Source organism: Tyto alba, unplaced genomic scaffold (genome assembly GCF_018691265.1).
Source record: "Tyto alba isolate M040663 unplaced genomic scaffold, T.alba_DEE_v4.0 Super-Scaffold_23, whole genome shotgun sequence".
NCBI classification, from domain to species: Eukaryota; Metazoa; Chordata; class Aves; order Strigiformes; family Tytonidae; genus Tyto; species Tyto alba.
The window spans coordinates 11,059,897-11,077,575 of NW_024881297.1; the positions used below are offsets into that span (position 1 = coordinate 11,059,897).

At 39.5% G+C, this 17,679-nt stretch overlaps 1 protein-coding gene across 4 annotated transcripts in view; it reads right to left on the reverse strand.

The window, feature by feature from the left end:
* Window positions 1-17,679, reverse strand: part of GAB1 (GRB2 associated binding protein 1) — a 102,582-nt gene that overhangs the window by 29,881 nt on the left and 55,022 nt on the right. For all 4 annotated transcript variants that reach the window (XM_042796527.1, XM_042796529.1, XM_042796526.1 and 1 more), the window contains exons 2-3: window positions 13,458-13,752; window positions 1,666-1,879 (exon numbers count right to left, since the gene is read on the reverse strand). In XM_042796527.1, the coding sequence (XP_042652461.1) occupies window positions 1,666-1,879; window positions 13,458-13,752 (509 nt within the window). The remainder of the gene's footprint in view (window positions 1-1,665; window positions 1,880-13,457; window positions 13,753-17,679) is intronic.

A 17,679-nucleotide genomic window follows, 5' to 3' on the forward strand; every position in this document is an offset into this window, starting at 1 on the left:
AGGGTGATATACCTATCGAGCACCATCAGCTTCTAAACACTGAAACCTTTAACACTGAGAAAGCAGACACTGGGTTTCCCCTTCCTTTGCAGGAGGCTTTGGGGCACACCGTGCTGCCCATAACCTGCACATTCCATACTCTGGGGGAACTGTAGGCTCATTCCTCTGTTTTATAAGAAAGATTGTAAAAGGTGGTTACTTTTCTACCATGTAATCATCAGTAAACGGAGCAGGAAACTCCTCAGGCACAACAGAGCAAGATAAAAATGCCAAGGGCGCAGAGAGCACATGGCACAGGTAAAACTGGCAGAGCATCAAGGTGTTGATGAAGAATGCACTGCTGCTAAAAGGTATGGCCCTAAGGGAGTATGCGAAACACTCATGAAAACACTTTCAAAGGAAGCTTTCCTCAGCCTTCCATGTACTTGTCTGCAATCACAAAATGCATATGACATTTTTTTTATTTTTCTGGAAATACCCCAGCAGATTTTATTTTAAATTACTGCAGAAAAGAAGCTTGCCGGAGACATTCAGAAGGTTCTCCCACAGGATACTCAAGGTTGGAAGGGACCTCCAGAGATTATCAAGTCCAGCTCTTCCAATACCTCTAAGCAAAGCCAACTTCAAAGACAAGTGAGGCTCCTCAGAAGCTTTTCCAGTGAAGTTCATTTGTTTGTGAGTTATCGTGTTTTGTTTTTTTGTTTTTTTTTTTTTTTTTTAAATCTTGGAGGACAGAGATTCCACTAAGTCCCTGGGCAGCCTGCTCCAGGGATGGCCACCATGATCCATTCCGAAAAACCATAGCAATATTTCCCAGGTAGGTCCCATAAATATCATATCCTCCTATGCAGGAGGTGCTGTACATCCATTTAAGATCGAAGTAGCAGTTGGAGAAATAAATACAAATTTAATTCAGTAGTGGTTCTCAATTCTTTCCCTAAAATTTCCTATTGCACACTTCTCTGGAGAACTGAATATGTGGTTACTCTTTATTCAGTAAGAAACAAGGCTTATGTGAGCTTGTTTTTAAATATCTGTTATTTAGAATAAGTTAAAACTCAGAATACAGAAACTGAGTGGTTTAAGTCTCCTGCATTCTTAGTTATCATAAAATAATTATCTTTTACTTTTGCTTGAGAGTCTGAACCATGATAGTAACAGTCAACAAATACCATTTGAAGATTTTATATTCATTAATGTGGTAAACTGGCAAGTGATAATAAATATCACCATGTTTTACTGAATCACTTCTACAAAAGCTTTAACTGGCAAAACTGGTGCACCACATACCAGAAGGGAGAAAAGCTAAATGTCTCAATTTTTTTCTAGCCCTAGACCGGACTAAACATACCAGACTGTGGCTAAAGAAAGGGTATTTCTCTGCTCTGTGCCATGCATCACTCCAAGCCACAATGAAATGCTTGGATCACTGCATTTATCTGATACTTCATATTGGCAATTGTTGTTTGCAATCTGAAGAATGTGGTACGGGTCTAGCACTGATCAAACAACTTACTATTGTTACAAAAATTTCAAGCATGGAAAGAAAAGCAGATTACGTGCATGCAAACATTCAGTGGCTCAGCAATAAAAAAAGTGCTTTTAGCACAAACATTCTTGGCCTGTAATACAAATAAGTGTTATTAAGAAAAAAATGTCACTTACCTCATGGGTTCAGGTTTTTTACTTTGACAGTTTATTAGCAGTAGGTAGTCTTGAGGATCTTCTTGACCAGAGGAAGACTCCAGTGGGGGGATGTTAATAAGCTGATAAGGAGGAGGTAGGGAAGATTCTGCTTGCATGGAAGGCGGTGAAGTGTTGATGGGCAAGGGTAACTCAGCCGATGGCTGTAAAGAACTGACTGGTGGCTTCACGGCATCTAAAAACATACAAGCAAAGCATTCTTTTTACAGTGAAGAAATAGTCTTACAATGCTACCGAAAAATTTACTAACAGAGAATGAGAAAGGTCAGTGTTTTTAAACTCAAAATTTTAAAAGCAATGGACATGAGAACATCTGGATATTAACATTTGTTTCAGAGTATTTATATAGAATTTTTAATAATGTCTTCATATTTTTTCAAACTGTAATCAATTTCTTAAGTATGCCTTGGAAGCAGAGGTTATGCCTTATTTAATGACTTATTTAACCTGTTTTCTCGTCACAGAAAGAACAAAGATGCTGACAGCTGCAGTAAGACAGCTAAGAACACAAATCTGCTGTTTTCATCAAGAGCAGACAAAGCCCCATAGGTTATTACTTGAATATGGTAACTTGAGTCAGCACTTGCACATATTCATCCCTTTTCAACCAAGGTCACTCTGACATTTGAGATTAGTCATCAGTGAAGAACTGGCCTCTCAATATCTGAAAAGCAACAGGAAAAACACTGCTTTTGCAATGGAAGATCCCTTACAACTATAAAAATAATGCAGAGGTACAACAGGTACCATATCCCACTAAGCTCCCTCATTACATACCCCAACTTTTTATTTTAGTGCAACAAATTAAGTAGTTGTGGTTTGTTGTTGTTGTTTGGTTTGGGTTTTTTTGGGGGGTGGGGGGGTGGTGTGTTAAATAACCTTGTCCTTCTCATTCTCATCCACTTCCTATTCATATATACTCTGGAGTAACACCTTTTTTCCTTCCAAATACATGTATCCTGACTATTAAATTATCTGGGAGACTGGAAAATATTGACACAGTCAAACATTAAACAATCTTTTAACTTTTTAATTGTTTTAATGATACATTGACTAAGAACAACATAATTAAGCAAATTGTTCCTCAATTATCAAGACTCCCTTGTACTTGCAACTCATTGTACATTCCAATTTGCACATCCCAAGAATGGTCACTGATTATTAGCATTGTTTAAATGAACATATTATTATCCAATGCAGACCACTCCTGTTGGGCTTGTAGGCCAGCTATGCACTACAAGCTAACTTCATCCAGCTTCTGCTTCCCAGCACTACCCTGGGAAGAACAGATGAGCAGACCAGAACACAGCCAGCCCTCCTGCTTCCACTTCTGTTTACACTAGGTACAAGTGATTTAGATGTGGAAATAGGAACAGCTGTACTTGCTTTGAACTCCCATGGCACTTAAACAGGCTCAGAAATTAAATCCCACCACACCCATGTGGGTGGAAGAAGTCTAGATGTATGAAAATTCCTCAGCTCAACCTACCTGAAAAGGTAGGATAACAAAAAAAAAAAGATTTTATGAAAGGTTGTGCCTGACCTATCCATCAAACTAGTTAGCAGAACAAAAGCAAAACCAGACTGCACCCAGTGATCACACACACACAAAAATGGTTTCTTCGCTACATGCTAAAATACTATAATATGAACATTTTTCTATTATTTAGAAATTTCAAGAGCTTGAAGGAGCCTATTTGAGGGTCCTACTGATGTTTCTTCATTCCCCTAATGCGGGGGTTCAATAGTGGTAATAGAGAAGTGCCTCAACAGACCTACCAGGCATGTATTTCTTGCTCCTGGAAAAGAGGTAGTTGGAGAAAGGACAAGGAGCAATCTGTCCTGACCCCTCCAGGACTGAGGAATGCAAGTACATTTATGCATGAGTAAGAGTGGAGAAGAAAGGTTTCCGGCCAGATACACTATCATTCTTTGGCCACACTTACAGACAAGATCCTCAAGGGCCTCTGTGTACCACAATCCCCGCTCCTGTTCCGTGTCCCTGACTACACACAACCTTCATGTCATTACATCTGCTTGGTGCCAAGTTCACACAAGGGAAAAAAAGGAAATCAAACAGGACGTCCCTGCAGCTTCCAGGGAAGACAGGTGTGTCAATGAGACCACAGGTAGTCAGGAGAGCTCAACAGGTATATAGTAAGATGCATGCCTACGTGAGGCTGATGCATCCATGCACTAGCATTCCAAGGAAGAGTAAGAAGACTCAAGGGTAACTTTCCAGGGAAAAAAACAGAATCAAGAAGCTTAGAAGAGGACCAATGCACCTACCAACTACTTTGGAGAAAGAAACAGTTACTTTCTGGGGGGAGTAAGAAAAAAGTGTGTGTGTGAGAGAAAGATGTTAAAGGCTGTTTATAACTTGTAATTGGTGAAAGGAGACACCATGGTGAAGACCATTAGGCTAAATATACCAGCTCAGATCTGTAGTCTCTGAAGCCCATGATGCCATCTCTGATGGTGGCCTGTCGCAGACAGACCGAGCACAAGCAGCAAGGCCAGCCTGCCATACCGCCCTGGCTTTTAGGGCCCTACAGCTTCGGGGCACCCCTGGGCACAGCCTGCATCTACAGCCTATGCTCACCAGCCTCTGACAAACTTTTCTCTGAACTTGCCCTACCCCTTTTGAGTACATGTATATTTTTGACCTCTACTACCATCATGTGGCAGCAAGCTCCACACCTTACAATGTATGGCATGAAAAACCACTTCCTTTTATTTTAAACCTGCTGCCTGGTAGTTTCACATGATATCCTTCAGCTTCCATCTTGAGAGAGACAGTGAACAATTGCCTCCTGTTCATGATCCCCATTCCCAACTTTACACAACTTTGTCACAGCTTTACTGAGTTGGTGCTGCCTAGTTTTTCTTGGTACTGAAGCCATTACATTGCAGATCTGGTTTCCTTTCGCCTTAAACTTAACTATGGACAACACCTCACAGGGGGCCGCCCCTATAGCCCCCTCCCCTGCCACCAAAAAAACTCCACCACTCACTCAACCTAGGACACCTTGCTTAGCTCTACTAATTCCTTTTTGAGAAGGGAAACTAACTATTGCATAAAATACACAAAAAAAGTCTGGGGCACACTGATTTACAAAGACATAACAATAACTTTCTGTTCCTATCCTAACCTCTTGCCTTTTGATTGTTACTGAGTATTAGAGGTGACACTGTCCAACTGTCCATTAGGTTCATGAACTCTTCTCTGAGCAAGGATCTGGAGCCCATTCATGTCAAGGGATCGTTAGGGATACTTATCTTGCGATGAGCTGCCTCATCTATTTTGGCACAGATACCACTTGACAGAACCCCTGAGTCCTTTGCTGTTGTGGGGTTTTTTGGTGTGGTTTGGTTGGAATTTTTTTTTTTTTTCTTCCAGTGTATAGAGCATTAAACTATTCAAATACCAACTTTCTGATCTGAAATTCATCCTCATACAGGCATGCCTGGAGCAACTGAACTTAATCTAAAGTACTTGACTGCTGGGCTACTTCTTACTTGCTTTATGCATTCAAGCTATTTCAAATATCACTACTAAGAAAAGAGTGACATTAATGACTTTCATCACTGAGCAAATGAACGCTGTTTGCCTATCTGTAGCCTCTCAAATACTCTCTTCAGCCACATACTTCAGAAGCTGATAATGAAGGAAAGGGTTTCTCCCAGCTGCCTATTATGATTTCAAAGAGTACAATCATCAACTTGCTCCACTTTGGACTAGCAGATTTTTAGGGAAGGGGTCATCTGCACACCAAAGAGTCGTGTAAGTCATTTGGTTTGTTCCCAGAGCTCAGACACTCGGACTGCTTTGAAATAACTGGGAGCTGGAAAAACATCCAGAATATTTAACATGCAAATGAGCATAACAAGAATCCTATTTTGTTTTTATAATTCCTGCATTCAGTACAGCTGAAACAAGCTGCTTTCTCAAAACAGGGCAAGAGTTTTATCTTTTCTCACTTGGTTTGGTTAAGAGCAGTTACAGGCATCAGCTTCTCTAGGATTTATACTTTTTTCCTCATAACCATTTTTACATTTGTCTCAGTAATAAAACAATCATAAAATTAATGAGGTAAAAAGAACGTTTTCTGAACAAGAAAAATAAAAGGCTCCCCTCTCTTCCTTCTTAACTATATAAAGCTGCTTTATTTCACACATTCCTATATCTGTGCTTTATGAACAATCCAGAAGATTTGAATGTGGGAGTTCGCATTTGGTTGTGTGTTTTGTTTTATTTATTTTTTTTTTAATGAGAGCAAACATTAAATTGTTTCCTACATTATGATATATAGACTCTTAATATTCTAATTATGCAAATACTTGAAATGTTCTCATAGTGAACAAAACACAGAAGCCTCATTACAGCAAACATTTCTTTAAATGTCAAAACTGCAATCAAAGTAAGAAAATGTATTCTTTGCAGATCATAGGTAGAAAGACTAAAATAGAAACGGGATTTTCCCTTTGTAACAGTGAATCAGCAAGAGATACGCAATCACGTGATTCCACTATTCTTCTGAGGTGTTCCATTCAATCCATTTACTATGATGCAGATTTTATCATTAAAACCACCAATGGCCAACAAAATATTAGAGTAATAACCTTGAACAAAAATTTACAGATACACCAGTGGGAGTCATAATAATAATAAAAAAAATAACTCCATTCTAATCCTTAAAATTTCTCTTTTTTTTTTTTTCAGTTAAGTCTGTTAAATCACTATCTATTTAATGTAATGAGATACATCCTGAAATACACTGCTGGAGTTTCTTCCAGTTACAACTTCTACACGGTCTGAAGTGAAAGATCCTGGAATCAAACAGCCACACGTGTGCGTGTGGATGCACAGAGCGTGAGCATATGTATGCTGATGGGCACAAACCAGCACTTGATCTGTTCGTGTACTCAACTCAATAGATGTGAGCCAGATCCAGCCCAGAAGATGCATGGACACATTAGTCTGGGTTTGGTTTTCAGCATATGTGATCAGCTTACAATCAATAGGAAATCTACATAGTGAGCCTCAATTCCGAACCTTTCTGCTAATACCCAGAGAAAATCCTTTTATATACTTTAATAAAAAGTTCCTGTGCATTTTGTAAATTTGCTTTCTTAGTTTACTGTAACGTCAAAGTATCTCTCTTTTTCTGAAAACAAAGATGATACCCTGTTTAAAGAACACTAGAAAAGAATTCAGCAGTTGCTTATGGTATACTGTGCTCAGGACAATGCTGCCTCCTGCGTCCAAACCAGAAACATGACCTACTGTTCCAAGTTCATGTCACAGACTGAAGTTTCTGGCTTTCAGAGCTCACATCTAAAATTTAGTACTCACTATCTGCAGTTCATATGTAATTTTAAGCTGCACTTTTGGTTATCTAAAATTTACTACTCACTATTTGCCGTTCATATGTAATTTTAAGCTGCACTTTTGCTTAACCATTTAAAATTTGAAAACACCAAAAGCATTTCCACTCAAAATTTCCTCCCCCCTCTCCACCTGCAATTTTCTTTTGAAGAATATTCATTGAAAAGGGGCGGGAGGAGGGTGGAAGAAACATCTGTAGCCTGTTCTCTACATCTTCAGATGGTGCACAGGCTGGGTGACGCAGAAAAAATAATCAAGGAGTCCTGTTATAGACTAACTTCAGGAGGTGCTTGTGAAGAGAAACAGTGCAGCCCACCACATGAAACCATTTGGGGCTTTGCGTTCACGAAAAAGGCCCAGAGCTCTCCCGGACAGAGCCGGTGGCTCTCGCCATGTGGTGAGGTTACCCCGGGGGGCTGCACCACGCGGCCCGGAGCCGGAGGCCCCTCTGCGCTGCAGAGAGGTTTGCAGGGCTCCACGTACTGCCTCACAGCACCCCACAACTTGAATCAGCACCCTGCAGAACAGTTTTCCAACCTACCCTCTCACAGGCCCCTTCTCCTAGCAACTCGTCCGGTGATGTTAAATGCCACAAAAGGTGTCCAGCAGGAACCAGGGAAAATTAAGTTAATTACCTAGGCATATTAGATGCACTTTATTTTTCCTCAAGGAAGAGTAGAATCACCTTCCATTTGATTTTGTCACATGCAGCTGGCATCTTAAAATAATAATCCCAAACATTCAAGATGAAGATTCTGACCGCACACCTGGCAGTAAATTATAGCTCTTTAATATATGTATATTTTCTTTTTCCCTCACATATTTGTAAGGGAAGATCGTCCGTTGCAGATTTTGCACTCTATTCATCATCACTTTACTTAGTCACCCACCCTTTAACCATAACATCTGAAGTCAAAGATGCCTTAGTCTTTCTCCTTCGGGTAATGGGCAACAATTATCTCAGCTTTGCCTCCCTTTAACTCAGCTCTTTCGCCACCAGCTACCATCTGTACCAAACCTGCCACGCTAAATCTCAAGTCCTTCTCTGGTTCCACTTCTCATTTTATTATTCCTCTGCATTTTTGCCAGATGAAATCTTGCAACTCTGACAGCCTCCTTCAGAGTCTATCCTCACCTTCCTCTCACCAATTCCACCCTCAAAAAAGAAAAAAAGAAATCATGTTTGTTCATCTCAGTGGCTGTTTTCCGGCCCTCTTTACTTCCTCAAAGCAAGCAACCAAAAAAGCCTCCACAAAGAGACATGCCCTTGTGCCACAATTCTCTCTAAACCTACTGCTTCACTTCCAAGACAACAGATCTGTAATCCTTATCTGGAGAGACTTTCTCCTAATGCTTCATTCAGTCCTTTCATGTTATTCTTTACTGCACTCCAGGTCATCAGCCACTCATCCTCCTGGCATGTCATCTTTGAGCTGACTTTCTTTCTAGTTAAACATATCCAAAAAAAAAAAAAAAATCTCAAGTCATCATTAAATACACCATCTCTACGGTGCAACTTTGTTGCAAAGACTTTTTTAAAGCTTACTATTCTGTCATTGCACTTCTCCCTATGCTCCTCCAGAGCCTGCCTCCCTTCATCTAAAAGCTCATGCTATTTCTCCATACTTCTGAGCCCTTTCATGACCAAGCTCTCTAATACTCATCATATGTTACTGAGATGGTGATTTTGATTTGCCAATTGTACCAGACTCTATCAACCACTTGTTAAAGCTGTCAAAGGAGAACATTTTTCTTACAGGGAGACCCTTAATGCAGGAAGGGCACCCTAAACACCGTTAATGTCCACTATTTATTTATCAAACACCCCCCCAAAATTTCTTCTCAAAAATCCAAGAGTTCACCAAGTCCAATAGCTCAAGCACTGAGACCACTCACCTGTCACAATGGCCCTAACCACCTTATTTGCTTTCACTTCTTCCCATGTCTCTCCTCCTATGCTTATGTCTCTTACTGCAGATAGCAAGCTCTTAGTGGCAGAGCACGTTTTCTGTTCCACACTTGTGTTACAGGCAGCGCAGGGGTACCCTGGTCTGACAGGGAGATCCCCAGAACAGAGCGTACAGCAGCAGGGCTGCCTGACCACGCAGCATTAGGGAGAGTAGAAGGAGTCAGGATCGGAAGGTGGAGTTATGGTTCATCCTGCCAAGTCACTGACATGGCACCCAAGCTATAATCAACCCGCAGTGCACGTTTTACCAGAACACAATTTAAAAAAAATGGTTATCTGAAAATAATTTTACTGTTCAAAATGTAGAAGTCATGACAGGCATATATCAGATACCAGCTGCCTGAACAGAAATCCTGAAAACTTTCAAAGTGTTGTGCGTGAAACAAGCTGTAGCTCTTTCAAAGTACAGTACTTATGATAACAGAAACTTTCTTTACCACATGTAATTATTTGTGTAAATGTAATTGTAGATTTCAACATCTTGTTCTACCTTTTTCTTTTTTGATTCTCCTTTGTTATTGCTATCTTTATTCAAATTAATACATGCAAGTAATAAGTTTGCATATAGTAAGATTATTTCCCTCTTCCCCCGCTCTACCAAGCACACAATTCACTAAATTATAGAAACATGGAGCTGGATCACATAAAAACCATTCATCACGTATCTACTGAATTCGAGGGAAGGGCTTTCACAGCCTGTGCTTAAATATCCTTAGAAGGTTTTTCTTTACCATTACATCACTCACTGAAAGAAACAAGTTACATCTCTCTCCAGATAAGAACTGATGCATGTCCTGCTTATCACAGGTTTTTATACTTTGAAAGTCAGCTCTTCCCTCAGTATTTTCTTCCCAGGAAAAACAAATCCTTCAACTTTTCTCACTGACCACTTCTAAAAATCCATTTCCTCTATTTCTACTGTTCTTTAAACATTTATCCTCATCCTTCTGGAAGTTCAGACCACAGTACTTAGGCTGAGGTGTCAACAGCACCAGGCAGTGGAGAATAGTCATTTCCCATGTCCGTTTAGTCTCTTCATCCCAGAGCGTCTCTCACTGGAGTTCAAAGCATACAAAACACTGTCAACATATTTCTGCTTATAGTTACATTTTAATGTCTGAATGACCTATTATGACCTTACAGAGAAAATATGAATGTTAAAAGTGCAGTATGAAACTTGGTGTTCAACCTTTGCACACGCATTTTGAAAATAAAGATGCTACAGAAACAAACATTTTACAGCTTCCATTTGGAAACAACAAGCATTATCAGAAAAAAAAAAAAAAACATAAAAGGTACCCAGAAAGTTCCTTACAAAACTAGAAAAATTATTTATTTTAAAAATTTCCTTTGTGTTTCTGTCTTTTTGTAAATTTTAAAGACCTAAATTACTGTAAACCTGTCCTTAAAAGAAAGTCCCTATAAAAAGCCACATGATGTAATTGTAATAAAATCATTACAGACTACACTATATATGATGCAATCAGAAAGCTGGAGACTCAATGGCTTGTAAATATGACTAAAGAACAGAAATTTATCTACTCAATCCAAATCCAAATGTAACATTACTGATCTCCAGAATGAACAGTTTTCATGTGCATAAATCAATTTCTAGTTGAAGGGTCACAACATAGCATTAGATAGACAAAATTACTGTGAATACTCATTTTTAAGAAAGGAATAAAAGAAAATATAAACCTCACATCATTGGAATTTCTGAGTCTTCACTAAGTATGGAAGGAGCAGCTCAGAGCTACTCTGAAGTGATCTTTATTTTTTTTATCTCTCCACAGCTATGATTAACTCCTCCTCCCTCATTCCTTCCAACACCAAAACAACTCCATATTAGTTTTCTAACAGCACTAACCACCACCATCTAATGTTTTTCTTTTTAAATCCAAAGATACAATTGGACTGAGCTTCCAACTGAACAGAAGCAGCAGCAAGGGGCCTGTGGTGCCACCAGTCCTTGATCAAGCAAAGGATGCCACTGACAAGTCATAGCATGGTTTGGGTTAGAAGGGACCTTAAAGATCACCTATTTCCCCCCCCCCTGCCCTGGGCAGGGCCCCCTTCCCCCAGCCCAGGGTGCTCCCAGCCCCGTCCAACCTGGCCTTGAACCCTTCCAGGGAGGGGGCAGCCACAGCTGCTCTGGGAAGCCTGCTCCAGTGTCTCACCACCCTCACAGGGAAGAATTTCTTCCCTGTATCTCATCTAAATCTACTCTTTTCCAGTTTAAAACTGTTACCCCTCATCCTATCCCCACACTCCCTGACAAAGAGTCCCTCCCCACCTTACCTGTAGCCCTCCCCTTTAAGCACTGGGAGGCTGCTCTAAGGTCTCCCCGGAGCCTTCTCTTCTCCAGGCTCAACACCCCCAGCTCTCTCAGCCTGGCCTCCCAGGGGAGCTGACCGCATTCCAGCCTCACTCCAGCCCCCTGATCATCACTGTGTCCCTCCTCTGGAGCCACTTGATCAGGTCCATGTCCTCTTACAAGACCCTTAACCAGTCTGGCAAGAGACATTTTGTGCAACTTCAAAAAAACTATCTTCTGCTTTCATAAGCTAAAGGGAATGTTGGCTATGCACTAAATAATTTCTTTGTGTTTAGTTCCATACTAAAATAATAGTGCTTTTTTATTGTCTGCAGTGAACTTCACCTATTTAAATTCTCAAAATAAACTGTATGTTAACACAGATTTTATAAAGTACATTTATGACTTGCTCTTCCATTAGTAGGAAGATTTATCTTGTAAAAATAACCTGGCAATAAACAGACACTCAGCAACTGATTTTCCCATTTTCCTTTTTTAATTCTTCCTCAACGCAATGCAAGACATCACTAAACCCATAAAACAGACAGTACTATGAACTCTCAGTTATGTAAAGGTGTTGGGATAATTCAGACAAAGCTGAAACGCCAAAGATGAAACATGCAATGGGAGTACAATGGGGTAAGTTACTGATGCAACTGACTGAAGCAAAACCCAGTTTTGGTCCAAACAGCCAGTGAGGGCATAGTTAGTTCTATCTGCATTCAGAGCATGTTTCATCTTCGGTTCAACAGAAAACGAAGGATTAGCAATACGCCTGCTGTCAGCAAGGAAAGGCCTCATGGTTTTGGGTGGACCCTACCTCTCTACTCCACGCAATGGACACATGCTCCTTTGCACTCACTCACATGCAGGAGTTGCCAAGTAAATGCATTTCTTCCTTACTTCCCAGATTCCTAGTTAGTCCCCAGAACCAATGATTCCCGAGCACCTCCTGCCCACTGGTGCACTAGTGTATTATCCACTGAAAAGCAACCACCTGCCTACCACTGCCCCGTAGGTAACGGGTGCCTGGCAGACTGCATACTGAATCACAGTCGTTCTTAGAAATGTGCTGTGGGTGGTCTCAGTTATATTCAGGATGTCATAAAAACATGCTCGAACTGTCAAAACAAGCACCTTTCACTGAATTTGCTGTTAGAGTGGTAATTTATAGATGAAGTTTTCGTGACAAAGTTTTAGTTCAAAACTGAAATAAGGAGAAAGAAAAGGACCTCTCTTCAGAAAGCAACAATATTTTCCAGTCATTTTTGAAGATTTGGCTGGAGTAGAATAGATGCAAGCCCTTTATACCCCCCATCTCCCTGAATCTATATTCCTACAAAAAAACAGGGATTTAATTCTAGCCCCTTCAGTCAGTCATACTTTACTTGTAACCCTCTTACCACGGCGGTTTAATCTTTTCTTGAGACTGTGCACAGAGCTACAGCAAGTCATGCCGCCTACTAATCTCCACAAGGAATGCAGGAATAATAAGTAAATAAATAAGGATGGATTCAGGACAAGCATTGGCCACAAGGTATTTGCAGGATTAAACACACCATCCTGTTTCCTACAAGCTGCTTCCACACAATGTCTATTTTGGTAGGATTAGAGCTGGAAAGTGGAGAACTACAGGTTATTTTTTGTTTGTTTCAGCCAGTGGGGGGCAGATTTTTTTTCTCCAAGTTGCAAAGCAGTCGGAGAAATGGTAATATTAGAAACCTGACATTTTGCACTTATTCCTGCTTACATAACTGTATACTTTTATACCAAATGGGATTCCTTTGACGACTATGATGATCTTCTGTTTTGCATAACTTTAAAGATTTTTCCTATACTTTCAAGACCTAACATCATGCAAAACAGAAGAGCATCATCCAAGTTCTACAGCACACTTAATTTGTAACAAATTCTTAATACCTCCCTCTGTTCTGCTTACTGTTTTTCAGAGTAACAAGGAAGTTTTATAGCCAATGCATACAAGTTTTAAAACATATAGCAGCTAAAGATAGTCATCTGATCTTTAAAACATTGTTCACATGTAGGCATTGCACTTTCTCAGAAAAACCAACAGAACTTACCCTCATCTGTAGGGTTGAACCCACAGATATCACAGATACATCGAACCCACTTATTCATCTCTTCCTCGCTGTCTGCTACCAAATAGAAAACTCTGTCTATAGTGTTGATATCAAAAATATAACTGTTTTCAAACTCTTTTTTGTTGAACGTTAATCCAGCATCCACTTGTTGACACAAATTTAAGTCAATAATACGGATAGGCTTCTTGGCATGGTCATTTTTGTAGTATTCCAATACATCTGGATCTCCTGTTAAACGGCCACTGCGAAGCACAAACCATCTCCTCTTCCATGCCTGAAAATCAGAGAGAAAAAAACAAAAGGGAGAAAAATTAGAAGGAAGAACTTTACAACTGTTAACTTTTGTGTATGGTTTCAATCTGGGTTGAACCAAGTAACAGTAGTTCAATTATAATTCTAAGAGATCACACAACAGTTATCTATATTTAACACAGTCTATCTACATATTGTTACAGCAGTGGACTAGAGGATCGGTGAATTTGTATTTTAAAGTTTCTTTCTTCTGTATTTGCTTTTGTTTTTAAGAATATGACATAATTAAGTCACTGTTTACAAAATAAGAAAGGATAAATACACTAAAGAAAAAAGGGGGGAGGGGACCAGGAGAGGGAAAAAAGCCCCCACAAAAAACTTTTCAAGGAAGCTAATGTAGGCATAGGGAAGACAAAATATATCTTTAAGTGCTCCACAGCGTCTTGTTTCCAATACCTGCTGCTTTGAGCTGATGCATTTTAACTCTGAATTTTTCACTGATACTCAACGATAGTGACCTGCATTTAAAGAACAGACAATACTCATCCTACACTCACCTCAATGTTAGGAGAACTTTGCACCTAAATCGTCATAACATTTCTACAATAGTACTTCTTACAGAAAGAGAGCTACATTTTGGAAAGAGTTAGAGAAATGGAGATGGACAGAATGATCAAACCTTATAGTTTTAGTGCATAAAAACAGTCTCTGTGGAAGGCATGTCCACAGAAGGAATACACTTCACTATCTGACACTGTGCTTGTTATACCAGCCTTCCTGCCACTGCAGAGAAAGAGAAGTTGGTCCAGTGTAAAAGTACAACTAAAATGGCTCATCTTCCAACTAATCCTCAGCTTCCTCTCATTCCCATGGACCTCCGTCACTTGGCATAATTCTTGCAAAAGATGACAACTCAAACCAAGAAACAAAGTTGCTTGCATACAACTGTCCTGGCATTACCAACAGCATCTTTACCGCCCCACTGAACTGCATTTTGGTTCCTCAGACCGGCCAGCAATACAGCATACTATGCTATAAGCTTCCTTATATGTACAAATGGGCACAGTAGAAGAAACTAAACATGCTGCCATTGCCCACTAGAAGAGCTGCACTGCATTCACAGTTAGAAATCTGGAAGTAGAGCCTGGACGCAGTGGGGAGCCATCACAGTTTTGTCTGTTTTTATCATTTTCAGCGATGTTGGAGACCAAAGCCAATCAACACAGTAGCCAAGCCACTGTGTGTTACACCACAGACTCATACTATGCCCCAAGGCCCCCATTTAAAACTTAAGACATTCAAACAAGGTCACCAGCAAGTCCTTTGGAAGGACAAAAAAACAACAGAAGAAATAAAAAAAACAAAACAGGTGAGCAAGTTCTCCTTTTGGCCAGCCCTGGCTGCACACTAACCAAGGAAAGGAATGAAAGCAGCAAGGATAGTCCCATGTGAGGTCAAAACATGTGATGTCCTTTACACACTGGGAAGTAGCTTTGAAAACAAGGGTTTCTTACTACATATTAGGAAAAGGTTCAGACCCATTTTCTTGAGGCACGAGAGTGTTCACATTTAATTTTTATGTAGTTGTTGCCTTCAAACAAACTAGTGGAGGGAGTACATAAAGCACAAAGAGTGAGAACTGCACTGCCATCTTCCAGCCCTGAGCTAGTGACATCAGCTTTGCACTAGAGACTCACAAAACCCTTATTGTCAAGTGGGCATGCCTTTTTTGGGTATCAAGCTTAGGAAGCTATTATGAAAAGATAATACAGAAAACAGGAGAAAGGGAAGAATGCCAGACACATTAATTAAGGCTTGTGATCCATCCCCCAACTACCAAGCTTCTAAAAGTTATTTGATTTTAACATAACTTTTATACTTAATAAAAGTACATTTACTGTAGTTGTGAAAACACTACCTGCCTTTAAATGCTGAACTGTGTGAATCAAGGTCTCAAGCAACTGTTTCCACGGTAGCAGTAAGTTTAACTGGGTGAACAGTAAAACACAGAAGTAGATGTAACCCCTTCAATTCAGATTTCAAATGTGAGCATCTTCTAGTAGTGCAGATGATAAGCCCTGTTTAACAGCGACCAAAAGACACTGGCAAAGTTTGTTTTGTTTCCTGTTTCCAAATCAAGCGGCAACTTAGATGCTGGGATAACAGGAAACTTCAATATCAGAGGCTCCCTCTCCAGACAAGGTTGATCTTAGATAACTGTTATGAACCAAACTGCAAAATTCTGTTACTTCAGAAACAAGCTTTATCTTTAACTTCAGCCTTCAGCCATTCAGACAAAATTTTCAAAGCTTAAGTCAGGAGGAAAGACGTTAGAGATAAGAGAAGGACAAGAGCAACTGAGAAGCATGATGCATTTTGTCTCATGATTTGTGTAACCAAAAAAAAAAAAAAAAAAAAAAAAAAATCAACCCTCTATCAACCAAACATGCCTCTTCTAGAAGTTTATTTCTAGTACTGTGCTAAGGAGTGATTCTTAGCAATCCTGACAATCTCTGTTGAGCATTAATGAATAAATAGGACTCTTAAAAATTCAGAAAAATCAACCAGCTAAATGGATTTTGCTTTCAGCCCCTCGGGCTACAAAATAGCAACTGTCAAGCACTTAAAACATTGAATTTAGCCTACCAGCACCTGCTACTATTTTTGAAGAGTTTTCACATAGTGCATATGTGAACGTTTATTTCAGTCATATAATGAGTCACACTTACTGAAACTGGCACAGATTATATTCAAAAACAAAAGCAATTCCATAAACTACACACTAATAAGGCAGATACAAAGGTTCTCTGGATTACAGTACAAAGCACAATTTAGCAGCAGAATAAAGCTTAAAGCTAGACAAGCTAACTGACATCAGCACCCTTGCTAATCATAGTACAAAAGCGCCTCTATATTTTGTCAAAGTGCAAAATGAGCCCACATAAATCACCCTTTGTTATTTGAAAATATCTGGGATTCTTAAAGCTTGATCTATTTTTAACATTTCAGTATTTGTCGTTGCAACGAAAGCTGTATACTGCCTCACTGAAGTACAGAATACTGTGCTATATGTGTAAGGAAGAGAGCTTCTTCAGTAATGGCTTTCCAAAAAGAAATCTATAAAAGAGCGAGCACATGTGCAAATACGTATTCATGCAAATTTAATATTTATTTATTTATTTAACCTCTTTGGGCATTCTTGTTTGCAAATTCTGCATTTTCTTTTACAGAGCATGTTACAGGCTATTTCTCATAATCACCAAAAAGATGTGATTGGTTTAAGTCATGGGAAAATTACAGGTACTAGTTATCTGTCACACTCCTGATGTTATCAGCAGTACATTATCAAACACTGGTCTTCTGTGCTAGAAGTCAACTGCATTAAGTTTGAGAAGTCAAAAAAATAGCCAGTATGGGATTTAAACATTTTGTCCCAGTATTAGTATCAATCAAGTCTGGAAAGATATTTGAGCAAATAGAGAAAAAGTTGTTGTTTTTTAAAATGAAGATTAAATAGGGTTTTAAATATATATTTTATAAATATACTAACATCTAATTACAAAACACTGCATGCAGATCAAATACCTAATTGTTCCTTTTAAAAACGTAGTATGGCAAATGTCATGGGAATCAAGTTCACCAAAAGCCTGTGTAGGCTTTGTAAATTAATACAAAACAAGGTTTAACGAGGTTTGCTGCTTTTGTTTCAGACTAAGAAAGGCCTTGTGTGCCTCTCAGCTTGTTTTCTCCTTTGAGCTGCAAAGCATATCAGCTGGCCTAACATAGGACATCACCACTCTTGCCAAACATTGTCCTGTTTGTATCATGAGACCATCGTATCATGAGACCTTCATAACTATAGAAACAAGCTTGTTTGCTTGTTTTTGAGGTAGTCTAAAATGCGACAAGCTGCTCACCCACAGAGCATCAAATGATCAAAGGAATAGTG